The sequence below is a fragment of the Lissotriton vulgaris genome, chromosome 3_2, assembly GCF_964263255.1.
Source record: "Lissotriton vulgaris chromosome 3_2, aLisVul1.2, whole genome shotgun sequence".
NCBI lineage: Eukaryota > Metazoa > Chordata > Amphibia > Caudata > Salamandridae > Lissotriton > Lissotriton vulgaris.
Window position 1 is genome coordinate 221,374,610 of NC_141690.1, and position 20,143 is coordinate 221,394,752.

General features: G+C 44.0%; 1 protein-coding gene across 1 annotated transcript in view; it reads right to left on the bottom strand.

Moving 5' to 3' along the window:
- Window positions 1-6,295: 6,295 nt before the first annotated feature.
- Window positions 6,296-20,143, bottom strand: part of FGFRL1 (fibroblast growth factor receptor like 1) — a 314,060-nt gene continuing 300,212 nt past the window's right edge. Inside the window, exons 6-7 of the mRNA XM_086964243.1 lie at window positions 19,048-19,401; window positions 6,296-7,601 (exon numbers count right to left, since the gene is read on the bottom strand). Coding sequence (XP_086820369.1) covers window positions 7,195-7,601; window positions 19,048-19,401 — 761 coding nt within the window. The 3' untranslated portion in view covers window positions 6,296-7,194. The remainder of the gene's footprint in view (window positions 7,602-19,047; window positions 19,402-20,143) is intronic.

Here is a 20,143-nt window from a genome sequence, read left to right on the forward strand (position 1 = left end):
AGGCGCTTGGGGGAAGGGGTCCGCTACTGCTCGAACAGCCAGGTCTTGAGTTGTCTCCTGAAGGCAAGGTGGTCCTGGGTCAGCCGAAGGTGGATGGGGAGGGAGTTCCATGTCTTGGCCGCCAGGTAGGAGAAGGATCTGCCTCCGGAGGTGGCTCTTCGGATGCGTGGTACGGCGGCGAGGGCGAGGCTAGTAGACCGTAGCTGGCGGGTGGGCGTGTAGAAGGTCAGGCGGTCGTTGAGGTACTTGGGGCCCAGGTCGTGGAGAGACTTGTGTGCGTGGGTGAGGAGCCTGAATGTGATCCTCTTGTTGACGGGGAGCCAGTGTAGGTCCCTCAGGTGGCCGGAGATGTGGCTGCGTCGGGGGATGTGTCGGGCGGAGGCGTTCTGGATGCGTTGGAGTCTTTTCCTAGTAGAAAAAAGGCTGATTGAATTGGCGATACGCCATTGGTTGGCCGACTGCTTGGCCACCCTATAGCATGCAGCATCTCTGCGCTTACTCTCTTTTTCCAGTGGTGTGGCATCCCACTGGCCTGGGAGTTGGTTCACTTACAAGCAGTAGGGACCACCAGAGAGTCGGGCGGGAGCTGTTCAAGAATGTAAATAGTACAGTATGGGAAACTTTATATTTTTTATCCACCCTAGAAGTTATGACCATGACCCTGGCTTGGACTGGCTCCTTAACGATGTCGGGTGTGTGTGGCACAGCATGCCCTTTAGCATGGGAAGGTACTGAATAGAGTGGTGAGTGGAGGACACGGTCTTGAAAAAGAAGTATTCCTCTAGTCGCTCTGAATGAAGATCCACCTTATGAAATAAGGCGGCCCTACTTATGAGTTCCTGGTACGACGTGGAATCATCCGGAGAGGAGGGACTAGCAGGGTAATGGTCTGTGTCCCCCAGTGGGTCTGGGTCAATGGAGTTCCATGGATCACCCCGCGCAGGTGGTGTCAAATGTGTTGTACCCTCCCCCATGCTCTTCCCATGTCAGTGTGAGGAAACCCCGAGGTGATATTAAAGGAGTCCTCAGGAGAAGTAGTAGCAGATGGGGAAGGTGATGGCTGAGAAACGGGGGGAGGGAATGGTTGGGCATGGGATAAGGGACTGGTTGCCTTATCCCCTTTATTGTTCTGCTTTGGTGGAATTGGAATGTCCAAGGTGTCCTCGGAAGACAGCTGGTATTTTGAGAATGGAACAGCAGGCACAGAAGTGCGGGAAAGGATTCGGCCCATATGAGGTGGATGACCTGATATTTCTGCCTTGAGTCAATTTCCACCTGCAGGTTGTGGAGAATCAGTGTGACTGCGCTGATGTGGGTCTTGCTGGTCGATGCATAAGTCTTCGTCTCAGAGAGTGACTTAGATTTGGGCGCTTAGGTTCTGGTCAGTGTCAAGACAGGTGTGGTTGGGGCAGTGTCATTGCAGGAATAGCTGGTGCAGAAGTAACCAGTCTCAAAGGCTTCTTCGGCACTGAGCCATAGCTAGGCGGAGCGTCCAAAGTGGTTTTTTGGTGCCGACCATGGCCTGATGGCAGTGGTGGTACGAAAGCCTGTCTCTGGTGCTCCAGAGTGGCTGCGTGTCCTTTGGCAGAGGCAGTGCTTAATTTGTAAAATATTATGTTTTCGAGCGAGACAGCTTCTTCATCTGCAACTGATGGTGGTGGATGGTGCTTCCATCGACAGCCTCAGGACCAAAGAGGACTTTGGTATCGTAGCCACTCCTAAGAGACAAGTCAAGTCGATGTGTCCAACGGCTGCAAGGAGTCTTCTTGGAACGAAAGGGGAGCAGGCAACATAGGCGGTCTCCTGTTCAGGTGAGAGACACAAATTGCAGGTCTGATGGTGATTTGTCAGAGGATATTTTACATGGCAGCAAGGACAATATTGAAAGGTATCCGTCCCATCATTGTTGCGACATGGTGGAGAGAAGCGACCGAGAGACTGGAGTAGGTCCAAAAGGGCGAGGACCGAGAGGGGCCTTGGTCGACCCCGAACGAGCGAAGTAAACAAACGTTGACCCGAGACAGGGAGTATAGTAGACGTGATCGATATACAATACCAACGGAGGGAACAAAATGGTATCAACTGAAATACAGCACCGCAACGGTGCTGACCCACAGCACACGTCCAAATCCAACAGTGGAAAGAATACAATCTAACAATGGAGCCAATGACCAGGCACATATCCCGCAAGAGGAGGAGTCACACTACCTTGTGCTTGAAAGTCTCCTTCGAAGGAAAACAACTTGCACACATAAAGGCTCAGCATCTACAGCCACACATGCCTCGTACATAAATGTGTATTTTTATTCAATGCAGTAACTCTACTATTTGCTGTTGGTAATGTGGTATAGCATGTGACGGTCTGGAGCATCTCTTTCTTTGCAGGCTCTCTGGCAAGACCTCCTTCCCTCTCGCATTGTCCTTTTATTTGAGGTTCACCTAGCAGACCAAGTTGATAAATGTTTGCACTTTCTATATAGTACCCTAGGACAAGGATCTCCAAGACAAATCTTCCCTAGAGGACCTATTGATTCATTCATTCTAGGCTGTTGCTGGACTCAACCACGCCCATTTCATAATACTGAGAGGATAGGTAGGGAGGGTTCTCCTGCATGACGCCAAGTCATACCAGAAAGAGAAAGCAGCCCCTACCTATCCAAAGGTTAAACTAATTCCTACTAGCGGCAGGTACCTTTCCTGACCCTGCCTGGCCGTCCAACTGCTAGAAGGATGGTGCATTCTGGAGTCCACTTGGCCTTCCACTGTACAATAAAGCCGACATTCGAAGTGTTATTCCTCACTTTGCACCTTCAGCAAACAAACAGCATGAGGTCTTTTTAAATTCTGAGAACTCTTGGCCTGACATCCTAAACCCCTGGCCCCGATCACAACCGGCCTGCCCCGCCGCTCGCAGTCCCAGTGGTTAGAGCTTAGCTGACAGGCTGCTGAGAAATAGTACCTTAGTGAAAACAAAAGGACGCCAAACAATACGCAAGTTGCATGAATATTTATTTTTCCAACAAAAAAAGTAGCATGTTTACCTAACAAATGTGCCAACAGATTGTCTGCAGAGCGTGGGTTTTACGAACTCGAGCAGCGGTGACCCATCGCGGTGCTCGGACTGTGGCCTGCTGAGCGTAACTGCGCCAGCCTCATTAACAAGCATAACAAGGACTGCACAGAACCAGGCAAACACAGACAGAGCTGTGCTCAGAACAGTCTGAGAAGGTATTGTTACACGGGCTCCCCTCGGCGCGGTAACAAAACACGGGCAAAACCGCCGCTATGGAGCCGACATTACTTGCAGGCTCGGAGGTGTCCAAACACTGCTGAGGAGTCATTCTCACTCAAATCTGTATTGCTTTACTTGGTGCCCTAATGCAATAAAATCGTGGCTCGAGCGGTTTTCTCACCAAATGGTATCAGCGGTGAGAGTGAGATGGATTGCCTCTGCGCCTTCTAGCTTCCCCCGCCCCAGGGCTACCTACAATCCAGGTGGGCTGCAGCTTGTGTGCGTCCACGTTCATGTACTTCCAGGCGACCTTGCTATGCTTTTCTAGCCAATGGAAGAGCCAGCAGTTGGACAAAGCTGGTGACAAACTTTCCACGTCTACACTAAATATGCTCTAATGGTTTACGGCAGGCTCATCTATTGAAGGATTATACAAAACTGACTCCCCGTTATTTCTGTTTGGGATTCTGGAAGTAAGGGCAGCTGAGCTTTGACTTTTAAATGTGGGCTTGACTTGTACATGCCAACTCTGCCCACATTCATTGGGTACAGGCAGTGCTTAATTTGAGCCGGTGGGGCACAACACATTTTTCTGCGTCAGACTTTTGAGAGCAAGAAAGGGAAAGACAGAGCTGAAAGACAGAGAAAGAGAAAGATGGAAAACCCATCTTAAAGGAGGAAAGCAGGAACCAGCAGGAGTGAGATAAAGGAGCAGGGTGGTACCTGTTGGCGGATTAAAGAGGCTTGAGGTGGATTAAAGATTACGCATCCTAGGTATTGGGGCACTGACATTTAATTGCACGGGCTTCTGATCAGAACCTTCGGCACCGGCACTCATTCTTTTACAAATTAAGCAGTGGTAGGGAAATCAGAAATAAGACTTGAGAGCCACACCGACTGACCTCCATCTGGGCTAGCACTTGTGCAAAGGCAGACACCGAACAGAACATTTTTAAAATGATACAAAGGCAGGGACTTTAATGCAGGCAAAGAAGTATCAACTTAAATGATGACAAAAAGAAGCTTCAGAACACTTTATAGTTTCCAAAATAAAACTAAATATGGCAATATTTCATTTACAACGCTCTATGCAGGAACGAGTGATAATATACAGGTGTACACAGCTAGATGCAAAGGGAAACACAATGCAGTTAAAGTGGAAGAATTATCTGGCATTTGGTGCCACACGGTAACCAAAACTGCTTAAACATGTACAAAAGTTTTTTTCTCAGAAATCTTTAGCAAAAATAAAATCTTATAAACAGTTTCTCAGCCCATGTTTGGAATTTAATTGGTAAAAGATGGCAGAAAAATGACATTCTAAATGTGTGTGGAAATGGCCCGCCGTTGTTTGATGACCACGGCTGATCAAAATAGTGATAGTGAAAGTGGGGGTGTCCACCCCTGAGTGTGACGGGAATGCCCAATCGCTGCAGCTCTATGGCGTCCACAAGGAATGAGCTGCGGCTTAAATAATGTGTCCGAAGAACCTGGTAAAGCAATCCATTCAGCAGATACTACAGGTGGGCTAAGATTTCACATATTCATAGATGCTCGAGTACAAAGAATGCAGATCGGGCAGCTGCCTAAATATATATATAATATATATATATATCCTGTATATATACATATGCATGTACAAATTTGTGTATGTGTGTTGAGGACTTCTACACAAAGCTAAATGCATACTCATTCATACATAAACACTCTCACGCATACACACTTAAGTACAACTCAACAATTTTCTCATACAACACATATACAAATTCTCCTTTTTTATACTTCTAATGACCATGTGTATCTGAGGTTATACAATGTGTTGAGACATTTGCTATTCTTTTGTAAATGTTAGATAAAGCTTTCACCTTAACAGTAAGTGGGCGGCTGTACAAGATTGTCAACACAGAGAATACAATAATTACGTAAGTATATCTTAACAATGTATACATATAGATGACTTTCCTGTTGAAACAATAAAGATTTGATGAGTATGGTACAGTGCTCAGATCTGGAGCTCAACACGTAGAAGAACCTATCTTTATTTTTTCATCAAAAAATATTTATAGAAATGCTTGTTGTGGTGAAAATATTATATATTTCTTCTGTTTATCAAAATAAATTAAATATACTTGGCTTTCCTTTAAAATCTATATAGATCTATTACACTTTTATACTTGAAATTCTTTCAGTCTTGTCAGCAGAGGCACTGTTGTGGTGGACTAGCAAAGAAGGAACTGTGTCAGAGGTGCTCATTGTGTGCCTAGTAGGGCCGGATCCAGGTGAGATCTCCAGGGTAACCGCGGATTAACTAGTTGAGCTCCAATCAGATACTGAAAGTCTGGCATGGTTTTCCGCCCTCCTGGACCTGCATTGGACAATCTTTAACATCACCTGTGAAGATAATATCATATACTGAAGAGAGCACAGTGGACGCTGCTAAACTGTGATGTCACCTAGTGTGGCTTCCGCATATGTCCTTCGTGCATCCCACAGTGACCCTGGATGGACAACCCGCATGAAGGGTGCCGGGCCGCTGGAATCACTGGGCACAGGGGTACGGCAAAGTTTGCTAAAGAGGCTGTCCGTAGTCTTTGTTAGTCCTCATGGCAGATTGGATTTTTCCATCATCCGAGTATACCCAGCAGTCGGTGATGGGAATTCTGCAAAATCACTGGAAATTGCAAATATTCGTAACCAGGAAAAACACCAGCGGGTGAACAGAATGCATTTGTGTATAAAACATTAAGTCTACAATATTTAATGCCATTGATCGAAAGGGCTCAGGCAGACTGATAAATCACACAAGACTGGAGGTTGGTGGGTTTGTAAATGTCACTTCAACCTGTATTGTGTGTGTGTGTGTGTGTGTGTGTATGTATATATATATATATGTATATATATATATATATATATATATATATATATATATATATATATATATATATATATATATATATATATATATATATATATATATATATATATATATATATATATATATATATATATATATATATATATATATATATATATATATATATATATATATATATATATATTTTTTTTTTTTATTTTTATTTTTTTTTTTCAAATATTATACATATATATTTATCTCATGGGAGAACAACTTAAGTCAAATGGGACCGGATTCATGTCAGATTTAATGGTATAACACGAAGAAAATTAATTCTATTTAGGTTCATCACATGTAAATTTATCTCATGTGGTTGCCCTAAAAATCTGTCATGGACCCATCCCTCCTAGTCACACATGGTACACCCCTGAGATATAAGGACTGTTTTCTTCTGTCCTTGAGCGATACAGCTATCTTTTAAAAACATGCACCTTTAGGCCTTAGAAAAACGCCCTTTGTGGCAGGACAGGTTCATCCATTTTAAAAAATAGCAATAAAAATGGATAAAAAGAATCAGCAGTTAATAAGTAAATGACCTCTTTGTAGGTCCAATGTCCCTACTTTCAGCAAACTTTCATCCCTTTCAAAAGAGTAGACCAAAGAAAATTTGTTCCTCCAAATTTTCTATTGAACTTGTACCGCCGGTAATTTACATGGGATGAACGTATCCTTTGTAGGGGGCAGAGGGTTGATGTCCAGTCGATAGGCTGTAAACAGAGGGGGCAAGAAGAGACGCATCTATCTGGATGAAACCACAGTGGCCAGTCTGGTTCTCTATTGGCTACGGTAAGGGTAGAAGGCCGGAGCAGGGGCTTGGCCTTAAGTCTTGGCCTGCGGTCTTTCCCATTACTATCCTGACTTTACAATAATAACAGACAGAAACAGAGTCTAATCTCTTCCGTGTACCAGTCTGGACCTCAGCATTCCTTCATATTTCCACTCCAATGGGCTGGTATCTTGTTGGCGCTCTCAAATGGCAGTGTAAGCTGAACCAAGCAGTCTCTGAGGTACCATTGACAAACACAAGAACTAGGAACATGGCTGCTTCTCAGCACTGGTAGTGGATGTGCTGGTGCTGATGAACTTTGCCCTCCACATGCGAGTGTGTGTGAGTGTGAATGTCTGTATATAGCTTAGGGTACATTTTTGAAACAATGCCAGGTGCAAGAGCAGTTCCTTGGGCTAGCAGATGCTGCTGCTGGGCCACGTACTCCTCATAGTTTATGGAAGAGACGCAGTCTTTGTCGGGGGCCTGCGGTAGGCAGACCCGCTCCCTGGGCGGCGGCCGGTGTATGGTGGCGGTGGCAGGCGGGGAGCATGGCTTCTTCTTGGTCTGACACAGCCACAGCAGGATGGTTCCGAAGATGAAGACGGCTCCGGCGGGGATTCCGATGATAACCGGCCAAGGTAGGCTGCTGTTGGAGGTCGTCACTGTTTCACTCGGGGGCTTGGGATCTGCAGGTCATGTTTTCAAGACATTTAAAAAAAAAGAAAAAAAAAAGTTAGATAAAATCAGGCAAGTATGATTAGAAACAGATGCCATGCACAAGATTGTCTTTGTTCAGGCTTTTGCAGGTTAGATCCCTGCCAGGTGTGAAAGAAGCGGGAATGCAGCTAAACCTTTAGTTGTTTCAGCAGGCCCCTGAAGGATAGTTTCATATGTGAAAGGCCTGCTAATGTTGGTCTTTTCCTGCTACATAGGCCCAACAATGTTTGGGCACATACAGCCACATGCATCATTGTAGAAATTTGCGATTCCTAAATTGCGAAAATTAAGGAATCGCAATTTAGGAATCGCAAATTCCTATGCATCAAAAAATCGCATATTTATTTGAGATTCCCTAATTTTCCTTATTTGCGATTCCTTAATTGCGAATCACAAATGAGGAAAACGCTCTACATTGATTCCTATGGGCCTAGAGGCCCATAGGAATCAATGGGAAGGCATTCTCATTTTGCGAATTCGCAATTAAGGAATCGCAAAATGAGAATGCAATTTTAAGGGTGCAGGGGGGGGTCCAACGGACCCCTCCTGCACCCCTTGAATGTCATGTAAGTACATTTTACTCACACACATGTCCCAAGGGCATGTGTGTGTGTAAAATGTAAGTTTCAAAACTGCATTTATTTGCATTTTTGAAACTTTTCGCAAATTACCATGAAGGTGTACTTCATGGTAATTTTTCCCTTTAAAATTGCGAATTCGCAAAAAAAAAAATCATGCATAGCATTTAAGTAATCGCAAAATTTACGATTTCTTAAATGCTATCGCAATTTGAGAAATCGCAAAAAACTTGCGATTTCTTAAATTGCGCTTAATGGGAAATGATTGATGCATCCCAAAAAGTGATTTTGGAATCGCAAACGGCCGAATTTTGCGATTCGCACTGTTTGCGATTCCAAAATCGCTTGATGCATGTGCCCAATTGGGTTTATTAATTCTATCACTGGCCAGCGAGTCTAGCTTCTTAAACTAGGCTGCCACCAATACACCCCTCAAAGCCAACAACTTGGAGATCCGTGCTTGCTGCTTCCCTTGTGCACACCTACTGAGCCTATATCTAACATAATAATAATAATAATAATAATAATAATTATAATAAGGCATTTATTAAGCGCACAGGGTAAAAGCGTTCACCGGCAGTTTTTGATAGGATGGCAACCTGGACTAGTATCGATTCCAAACATGGAAATAGCCTTTCTGCGAGCAAGAACTGAAACAAAGAATAGTAACAAAGAGAAATATTGTATAGGTCACAAACCATCTGCAAAGAACTGTGGGTGGTGGAGTTTACTGTTTTATGGAAGCAAAACACTGCTGTGAGCAAGCAATGGGGAGTCTACTACAAGCCTGCAACTCAATCTTACGTAAAGAACAGCTGTTGCTGGGCCATGGCATTCAGCCACGCAGATAGGCTGCATATCTCCACTCAGAAGTATGTCAGTCCTCCCTGCACTAATACTCTTGGGTCATTCCATACATGGGGATCCCGCACATTCCTCTGTCAGCAGCAATAGACCTTACAACTACCTGTATAGAAACTGAAATTATTATTCTGAGAATGAAGCACTAGGAATAACAGGCCCAGTGGAAGGAAGCCTTGATCTACCTGGTTGAGGAGCACTAGATTCATTGGCGGCTTCTCCGTTAAGGCAGAGGAGCCTCGCCCTACTGCTCTCTGAGCAGTGCAAAAAGGAAAATTAAAATGCTAATAACACAATATTATTATTTTATTTTTAAGTACTGTACCAGTTTTGGGCGAGACTGTCATCATGGAGCAGGGAGGAGGAGTTGTGAGCACCATAAATGTGCATGACGGTTTGGCTGGCCGTCCTAGGATGGCCAAACCGACATGCGCACTTAGCATTTCTCCACCTGGCTGTGTTGTACAGCCGAGTGGAGAACAGTCCCAGGCTCTCAGGCACTGTCTGAGCGCAAACCAGGCCACTCAAACCAATCACGACACTGCTGCCATGCTGGTAATGCTATTACCAGTGTTAAACAATGTCCGGATAGACCATTCGTGGTAAATTAATATTGAAACAAAACCTTGGATGGCACTTCCAAAGTACGTGTGATTTATTTCACTTGTCTTTAGAAATTTTTAAGAAACGGTATGTCCTAAGATTCTTTTCATATCATATGTCGGACAACACTTTTTGTTTTGACACATAAAATCACATGTTGTAATATTCAAAGAATCATAGCTTCAGTCCACGAATAATTAAATGTCCGACTAGTGGTAGTTCAAGCCAGGACTGGTCGCTCAGTTCACATTGTATATTTTGTATGTTAAATGTAAATGTGTCTCAATGTGTTTCACTGTGTTGTTTCACTATTTAATCTATGTATGATGCTTTGAATATTACACCATATGATTTTGTTTATGTGTCAAAACTAAAATGTAGTCCGACATATGACAGGAAAAGAAGGTTAGGACATGCTGTTCCAAGAGAAAAGTGAAATAAATCACACATACTTTGGAAGTGCCATCCAAGGTTTTGTTTCAATATTCATTTACCACGAATGGTCTGTCTGGACACTATGTTAGTTTAACACTAGCTGTGGGGTCTAGTCTAGGTAGTATAAGGACCCAAGCCTGTTTTGCTAAGCAAAGTAATGCTATTACCAGCATGGCAGCAGCGTCCTGATTGGCTTAGGGGAACGTGGGAGCCTGTGTTCTGCCAGGAGTCAACAGGAACAGATGAGGATGGAGGAAAGGCGGCGGCTGGCAGGTAAGGGATTTCCCCCCCTTCCCCTTCCCCCACCCCCACCACCTGTTCCCCAGCAGCCACAACTTAATATAGTACCAAACACACGTAGGATATTAAGGCAAAGTGATTGCACTCTGGAACTCTCACAACAGAAGTGGAAGTCAACAGAAAGGGTTTTCGTTACATAGAAAAATATTCCTAGTGAGCAACTATACAATAGGCGCAATTATTGATAAGCAAATGGCTTCACATGGTTCTATGTTGCATTTCGCAAAAGAATTTCAGGAGTATGCGTGGAAGGTTTCCAGGTTTTAAAAACATTTTGGAGACTCTCGTTGATAGAGGTACTAGTACAGAATCCTTAATGTCTGTATTAATATACTGTTTCACTCGCTGGACACTTACTGTATGGCCTGGGACACTAGAAAGCAAAGTCCTCAATCAGACATTTAAAAACACTGAATAATGCATATGAACACAAAACCTTGGCTGGGATCTGAATCAGAGACAAAATATGAGCTATCTGAAAAGCAACAGTAACTACTGACCTTCAAATTCCAAGGCGATGCAAAAAGAAGCCTTTCAGAAAAATGTCATTGTGGCTCACTGTAAATAATGATTTCAGAAATGTCGTGATTTAGATACTACATGGTGTATTTTCTGGCACGGGGAGTGATTTATACGTCAGAAAGAGTCTTGCATGGAGCGAGGAAGGTCACGGGGAGATTATACAAATATTTTGTATGCCGCAAGGCGGCCACATGACATTGACTCTACTGAAATAATTTACTTTAACATTTACATTAGAACTACACTGTTGAGTCCTTAGCTGTCGGGAAAGTTTGATTTGATTTGATCAAAAGTCACCATGAAAGTATTAGGAAACATTAAAGAAGAATCTGCATATTCAAAAGGGGTCAGGTTGCTCTAGATTCACCCAGTTTAGTAAGGTACAGTCTTACACCACCCTTCACTCAGAAGGAATAGTTATTTGCTGCTCAGACTGTTTCCTGATAAACAATGGATTCTCTCGAAATTATGCGGCAAGAAAGGACAGTTATGCCAAGAAACGCAGCGCATTCTGTGGCAGTATTATTTCACGTTTAGTACAAGTTAATACTGTCTAGGCAGAAGTTTCACCATATTAGTACCAGTTTAGCACCTTACTGCGGGACTGCAAATCTAAACTGACAAGAAATTCTAATGGTCGTTCACTACAATGCAGTATTGCTATTATTTTTTTAATACATTTGTATCCTCTTGAACTAAAAACAAAACTTCCTTTTGCTGAATTTTGAAAAGTATGCAGCAGGTGGAATATGTGGCAAGTGTGGTAAATCCATAATTAGGCAGCAAGAGCTGCAGCCATAGACTGGAGTGCTTACGGTGACCCTCGAGGATCTACAAGGCTGTGAAACTTCTGTGCTGGAGAGTTATGCAAAGTGTCATTTCTCATTGCCTTGCTGAGGAGTGGGCGAAGACATCACACGCAACATGCTATTCCAGGTTGCATGATATACATCGCCGGCAGAGGGAGAGAGCGCCATCGGATACTCCAACTGCGATACATCTTTACTTTTGTGGTACTCCTCGAGTACTGAACATTAGCGGTGGGCGGAATTTGCGTAGTCGCGCTATGCAAAGCTCTGCGAAACGGTAAAAAATCACCGCGAGCACGCGAAAGTTCCGGAAACACGCGGAATTGCTTGTTCCGCGCATTGGCAATGCTTTTTTCCTGTCCGCAAACGCTGTTTACGTGCTCGGGGAGAATTATCTCGCGAACACCCCTTTTGAAAGCACGAACAAACAAAAAATTATGCAAAGCCGTGGAATGCGGAATTTTTGGCAATTCTGCGTTCTCCGCAGAACGCCAAATTACCCAAGTTCCGCGAGCGGAACGGAATTTACCGCCTAGGCCTACTGAACATCCTGTCCTAACGTTGCAATGCTTGCTGGGAGCTGGGGATCGCATGCTCGCAGAATATTGTTATCTCCAGAAGGAGAATGAAAATAATTGAGATCACGTACAGCCACTTCCTCCTGTTTTAGCATTTTCATTTTCATATTTCTTACAAGAAGCGGATACGTTTGCAGAAGGGTTCGTTAACCTGTGTCATAAATAAAGTTTGTATGTGTTTTTCACTGTTACAAAAACAGATTTAGAAGAGGAAACATCATTCGTCCAACTCCCCCCTCTAAGACGTGGTGTAGTCTGTCTCCCCATACTTACATGAGGAGTGGAGAGGGAGCACGCATGTCCCTCTGGCGTAGCCACAGATCTGAGAAATCCCTAGGAGACAGAATTCTAGCAGGTCTCAAGCCACATGCTGGAAGTCATTCACCAGACGTCAACCATCTTGTGCCTAGTACAGGGGGGCAGGAAGGAGAGAGAGAGAAAGAGAGCGAGAGAGAGAGACAGAGACAGAGACAGAGAGACCGAGACCACGACATAAGCCATCCCAACCAAGCAGCCATTAACCTCACTCAATGGCTAACCAACAGCGCCGATCACCTAGCACCTCTGAAAAAACGTCAAATCAAACTAGGCAGCAAAAACGCTCCCTGGTTCAACGATGATCTTAAGAAATCCAAGAAACTCTGTCGCTCCTTCGAGAAGGCCTGGAAAAAAGACCCAAACTCCAGCACCAGGGACGCCTTCAAAAACGCCACCCGCAGACACCACCAACTGATCCGGACTGCCAAGAAAGCCGCATTCAAAGACGACTAGACAACAACGCCCACAACAGCAAGGAATTATTCAACATCGTCAAAGAGTTTACCAACCCTACCGCCAACTCCAACGACATCACTCCCTCGCAAACCCTTTGCGACTCCCTAGCCTCATTCTTCCACGACAAAATCGCAGACATCCACAACAGCTTCGACAACCAACCCGGAGACCAACCCACCCGACCTGCTGCCGTACCGTCTCCCCCCTTGAACATCCTTAATGACTGGAACCCAATCTCCACTGAGGACACCATCCGCCTGATGAACTCCATCCACTCAGGATCCCCAACAGACCCATGCCCTCACCACATCTTCAACAAAGCAGATTCCATCATAGCACCACACCTCCGAGACGTCATCAACTGCTCCCTCAACTCCGCCACCTTCCCGGAAAGCTGGAAACACACCGAACTCAGCGCCCTTCTGAAAAAACCCACAGCTGACCCCACCGAACTAAAAAACTACCGCCCCATCTCGCTCCTTCCATTCCCGGCCAAAGTCATCGAGAAAGCTGTCAACAACCAGCTCGCCGCCTTCCTCGAAACCAACAAATCCCTCGACTCCTCACAGTCCGGCTTCCGAGCCAAACACAGCACTGAGATCGCACTCATCGCAGCAACAGACGACATTCGAACTTTACTGGACAATGGAGACACAGTCGCCCTCATCCTCCTCGACCTCTCCGCAGCCTTCGACACAGTCTGTCATAGCACCCTTATACAACGCCTCAGAAACATTGGAATCCAAGGAAAAGCACTGGAATGGATCACCTCGTTCCTTTCCGGTAGAACTCAGAGAGTCCGCCTCCCACCATTCAAGTCAGAGGCCACTGAAGTCATCTGCGGAGTACCACAAGGATCATCTCTCAGCCCCACCCTCTTCAACGTATACATGAGCCCCCTCGCGGCCATTGCACGCCAACACAACCTGAACATCATCTCCTACGCGGATGACACTCAACTGATCCTCTCACTCACCAAAGACCCTAACACCGCCAAAACCAACCTACATGAAGGGATGAAAGAAATAGCCAAGTGGATGAAGCACAGCCGTCTGAAACTGAACTCAGACAAAACAGAAGTCCTTATCCTGGGTACCTCCCCCTCCGCCTGGGACGACTCTTGGTGGCCAGAGGCCCTTGGAAAAGCACCCATCCCGACGGACCACGCACGGAACCTGGGCGTCATCCTGGACTCCTCACTTTCGATGACCAGACAAGTCAACGCCGTTTCATCATCTTGCTTCAACATTCTTCGCATGCTCAAAAAAACATTCCGCTGGATCCCCACCGAAACTAGGAAAACAGTCACCCACGCACTGGTTACAAGCCGACTGGACTACGGAAACACCCTATACGCCGGTACCACCGCAAAACTTCAGAAAAAACTCCAACGCATCCAGAACGCATCAGCCAGACTCATACTAGACATCCCGCGTAAAGACCACATTTCTGATCACCTGAAAAACCTCCACTGGCTCCCCGTCAATAAGAGGATAACATTCCGCCTCCTAACCCACGCACACAAAGCACTCTACGAACTTGGTCCTGAATGCCTCAACACACGACTTTCCTTCTACACCCCCTCCCGCCAGCTACGCTCTTCCAACCAAGCCCTTGCGGCTGTACCTCGCATCAACAAAACCACCATGGGAGGAAGATCCTTCTCCTACCTGGCAGCTAAAACCTGGAACTCACTTCCCATTCACCTTCGCCTCACTCAGAACCACCTAGCATTCAGAAAGCAACTTAAAACATGGATTTTCGACCTGTAATTCCCCACCCTTCTCTAAGCGCCTTGAGACCCTCTGGGTATGTAGCGCGCTATATAAATCAACTGAATTGAATTGAATTGAATTCACCAGACCATTTTGTGCCTAATAAAGGCAGAGACAGAGAGAGAGAGGAGAACCATGGCATAAGACAGTCATTAGACGACAAACTATCCTGTGCCTAATACAGAGGGAGAGAGAGAGGAACCACAGCATAAGCCATTCATCCGACAATAACCATCTTTTGCCTAGTAAAGGGAGGGAATAAGGGAGGGAGGGAGCACCATGGCATAAGTCATTCATCAGACAACCATCATGTTCCTAGTAAAGGCAGAGAGGAGAACCACAACAAAAGCCATTCATATAACGACAACCATCTAGTAAAGTCAGAGAGAGAGAAGAACAATGGCATAAGCCATTCATTCGACAACAACCATGTTTTACCTAATAAAGGGAGGGAGCACCATGGCATAAGTCATTCATCAGACAACCATTTCATGCTAAGTAAAGGCAGAGAGAGAGGAGAACCACGGCATAAGGCATTCATCTGACAACAACCATCTTGTGCCTAGTAAACATAGAGAGACAGAGAGGAGAACCATGGCATAAGCCATTGAGACAACCATTTTGTGCCTAGTAAAAGCAGAGAGCGAGAGGAGAACCATGGCATAAGAAGATGGCAGTGTCTTCTGCTCAGATATGGAGCTGCTGGTGAACGTCCGCAGCACGAGTTTGTAAGTCCATGCATTTATGAGCACAGCTGTACACGGGTATCAAACTTCCAAAGCTAAGAGGAAGGATGGCTGCAGCCTCTCGCTGGAAGGACTTCTTAAACATTGAGGACAGCTGATCCCAAGTCTGCACAACTGGGCTACTGGAAGGCTTGCAGTAACCTCATAAAATGCCAATTAATCTACCACAGAGGACCTGCGCGTTGTCTCTACACCATATGTATTTATTGGAAACAAGTGAAATGTACATAAACCAAGTACACTTAGCTGGCTCCAGGCACATCACAGCTGCAATCTGTTCTGCTCTGCTGCTGGTATATGCACAGCGCCAGTCTATGAACAGTATGGCCTTGTGCTCTCAACAGCCTGTGGCAACCTTTATTAGATGGATTCATGTAGACTGTCATGGTGTGCTCAGGTAGGTGCCCTGGTGTTGCACTTGGGTTTCATTCAGTTCTAAGTGCATGATGCCGGTGTCGGATAGGCATGGCTAGAGGGCATTACTGACTGGTTACACCCTCCTTGCCCAGCCTATGAACTAGCAGGAGATATTCTGAGCATTTGATTGCTGGCCACATGGAATTCTTAAGCTAAATTGCATGTGCATGCAGAGTTCTATCTAATGTATGCTTTGAGATGTGTATGTCTTCATAATGGGGACTGATGTTACAGTACCATGTGTTAAAATGACACAGCATGTGTAGGGGTAGACTCAAAAACTGCTTCGATGTGTCAAGCTAATGCCTTATAAGGACATGATACGACTGTGTGTATACACACATATGCATTTGTATATGTTACATGCAGAATAAAAGTAGAAGACTTGTCTGTAAATGCTTCTTCCAGTACTTTGTGATTAGAATGGCATTACATGTTTTAAATAGGGATGCCTATGGAAGAAGTATATTGGAGCAAAGTGACAAAACACACCATGGCAACTTCGGTGCCCTTGTGACAGCACAACTGTGTTAAATCTTGCAACTCAATACAATCTGTAACATTTAGTGTTTTAGGTCAAATTGGATAAAGATATCAATTATAATCAGAGCTCCCGGTTTTATGGTATTTAATTTTTAACATTTCCGTCTGTAATTATCCATATTTATTTTATGGCCATTTTATCTGTATTTATACATATTTATTTTGTATTTTGTCTATAAATGAAGTTGTAAAACAGTACATTTCCATATTTATTTAACTGATAGGGCACACACTCAAACTTTGGTGTCTGCCGGGATTTAGCTATGTAAGCTGCTAAATATTACGTAACAATACATCCACTAAATATTAGCATTATACACGAATGTATGTTGACATATGCCATGATTTAAAGAAATGTCATCCTGTTTTTTAATTTGCCATGCTGTACATTTGCTCAGCTTTTAGACTACAATTAAAGAAAGATAGCAGGGAGAGTCCCTTAAAAGATGCACTATTTTCTGTATTTATCCACTTTTAAAAATAAATGCAGATAGAAAACATATTTTTTCTGTCTCTATTTATCTGTAAAAATGGAAAACAGGGAGCCTTAACTATAATGGAGATATAGTACATAAGGGTTAGAGGACATCAACTGCAGCCCAACGTCTGTAAATTAAGAGGTCCAAGAAAGTAGGAAAAATTATGGTGGTGGTTTGTGCTTTATTATAATATAGGCTTTACAAGTGCAGTATAGATCGGCACTGCGTGAACTAGATCTGCACCATTCACAATATGTTTGCTCCACCTGGATTATTTTTGCACAGAGGCAGAAAGCTGAACTGATACAATTTAGTTTTGAAAAGTGATAGTATGAACTCTACAGGACTAAAAACATAATATATTACTCATTGCATATTACTGTTTTGTACAGGTTGTTCGCTACAAAATGGCAGATTTCTTCAAGTACTTGATCACAATATCAAAGAGAGATTTCTTTATGGTTTAGGGAAGGAAATGCCTTGTCACCTTTTCATATGTAGAAAACATACTTTAGTAAGAAATTTTAGGGACCATTTTGCTCTAATTTCGTGCATTAAATTAAGAAAAATGACGTATAACTTTAAGAGCATTTTGAGGCAGATACCTATCCTGCATGGCTCCTCCCTCTTGAAGTATCTTTCACTGCATCTCTGTCTTGACCCCAACTGCTGCAAGCTGGTAGTGTTGTGTGTTTCCAGCATGGCGCCTTGTAGTTTTCACTATTTTAGCCAAACTGTGCACGTTATAGGCCTCATTTTTCCTTTGCACGTTAGTAGATAAACACGCTCGCTTTTGTGCCACATTGTACTTTCACACAGATTTAGTCTGAACACCACCAACAAGGTCAAAACAATGTCCATTGTTATTCTCTCTAACAAGACACTAGCACCTAGACATAACACAAGAATGCAGCTGTTTACGTGTACACATGTCCTATTATATAGATGAGGATATGAGCCAGGAACACACACATGGAGCAAGAGTTCTGAGACAAGAGCACTGCGTCTGCGGAGATTTAGAGTGTCCATCTGTGTATGCTAAGGTAAGGGGTCTGCCAGTAATCTCAGAGATCCTTCATATATAATCATTTAGCTTTAGTAGGAGGGGAAGGGGGCTAGGTCAATCTGTCATATAAAATGACAGGGCTTTTCATGGAATATGGATTAATAACCATGTTAACACAATTTTTATTATGCATTTGCTTTTTTAATTGTGGCACGTATACGACAAATCAGAGAACACATCTGTTTATGCTAAGGTACAGGGCCTGCCAGTAATCCCGAACATCATTCATATATTATCGTTTAGCTTTAGTAGCAGGGGAATGGGGGCTAGGTCAATCTGTCCTATAAAATGAAAGGGCTTTTCATGGTATTTTGATTATTACCCATGTTAGCACAATTTTTATTATGCATTTGCTTTTTAATTGTGGCACGTATACTGCATTTTAGAGAACAATCGTTTAAATAAATATTCTAAACTTCCTTCGCGTCTCCTGGTTATCTTTTTGTGGACAAGTACGAGTGAGAGAGCGAAAGGATGTGTCCTGCTTATCATGATCCCGGAGATGGTTGAGTGTTGTGTTTTGGGATGCCAGTTTACTTGTTTCTCTGGTAAGGTTATGAGGGCAAGTGAGGCACTATAGCTAGTCGGACTTGGGACAGAGAGATATTGAGGTGGCATGGTTACACAGTCCCTACATGCTGATGTTCTATGGTTCCAAGCATAGTTCTGTTCAAGAGCAGAATCCCTGCAACATGAGTAGTGCATACAGAGCCTAAAACGGTGCTCCCCTACACAATTACAAGACCCTTTGTACTCTCATTCTTCGTTTCCCTGTCTCTTCCAGCACTCTCCACAGCCCATTTAGTGGCCCACTTTCTATACAATATAGTACAACTAATAAACAATAACAAAAACCCACTGGAGAACGATGTCCGATCTTATAAATGTTGTGCTAATAGATACAACAACGAAAGGGGAGTGATGCTCACCTGGCAGCACTGTCAAGAAGGCACTTCTGAAGCTGTAGCCCATGGTGTTAGCCCCAAGGCAGATGTACATGCCAGCGTCTTCTTCTTTTGCCCTGGTTATCATGAGTTTATTTAGGTAGGAACCGTCAGGCCGAGACCAGACCTCGCCTGTGGGTAGCACAACAAACTTTTGTCCGCCAACGTCGATGGTGGAATTGTACTTATTTTCTGTGCCATACTCCACTCGCTTGAGCCATTGGATAACGGGCTTCACGTCGCTGCGGACCTTGCACTGGAACGATGTTGTCCCGCCATAATCTACTGTTGTGTTGACAGGGTGGGTGCCCGTAAGAATGGGCTTGGATCTCGTCCTCTCTAAAAATAAAATATACATACAGTTGCTTTATTAAATTGTTAAGCAAAGGAGCATTGCTTCTTTGAGGATCTGTACTCTATGGCACAAATTTGTAACATACTAATTAATCTCCTCCATAAAAACAACTTATGGAAAAAATACAACACTTTGATGGAAGTGTTGTGAAGATCAGAGAAAAACAGACCTGGTAATTCCAGACAGCATCAAATAGAAAATGATACAAGATACACCATATAAGGACATACCATTGTCACACACTTCCTCAGGAAATTAGGGAGGGGTTCTGACATCCTTCCCAACTACAGACCGTACAGTGCCTACCCTGAACAGCCAATGTTTTTAAGGCACTCATCATCAGGAAATGTCTTCCCAAGAGGAATCTTTTACTACCATGCTATCAGATGGACCCCACACTAATTAATGCAATGGAAAAATGTCTTGGATTTATGGACCAAAACATGTGTGCTGCCTAATGCTTGCTTTCAAGGTAGTGGCCAGATAATTTAGTACTCCTACTTGAACATACAACCAATCTCAAAAAAAAAAAAGTGAGTAAACCTGTTGCTGTCACCTGTTCATCCTCCTTTCAAGCATTGTTCTCCCTTCTAACTAGACATCCGTTCAATTGCCCGTCTCTTCTCGTTCCCATCCCAAATCCATCCATTTCACCATTATATAGATATCCCTTTCATCCTTTCATTCAACTGGCCATCAATATCTCCATGTATCCATCCTTTTGCC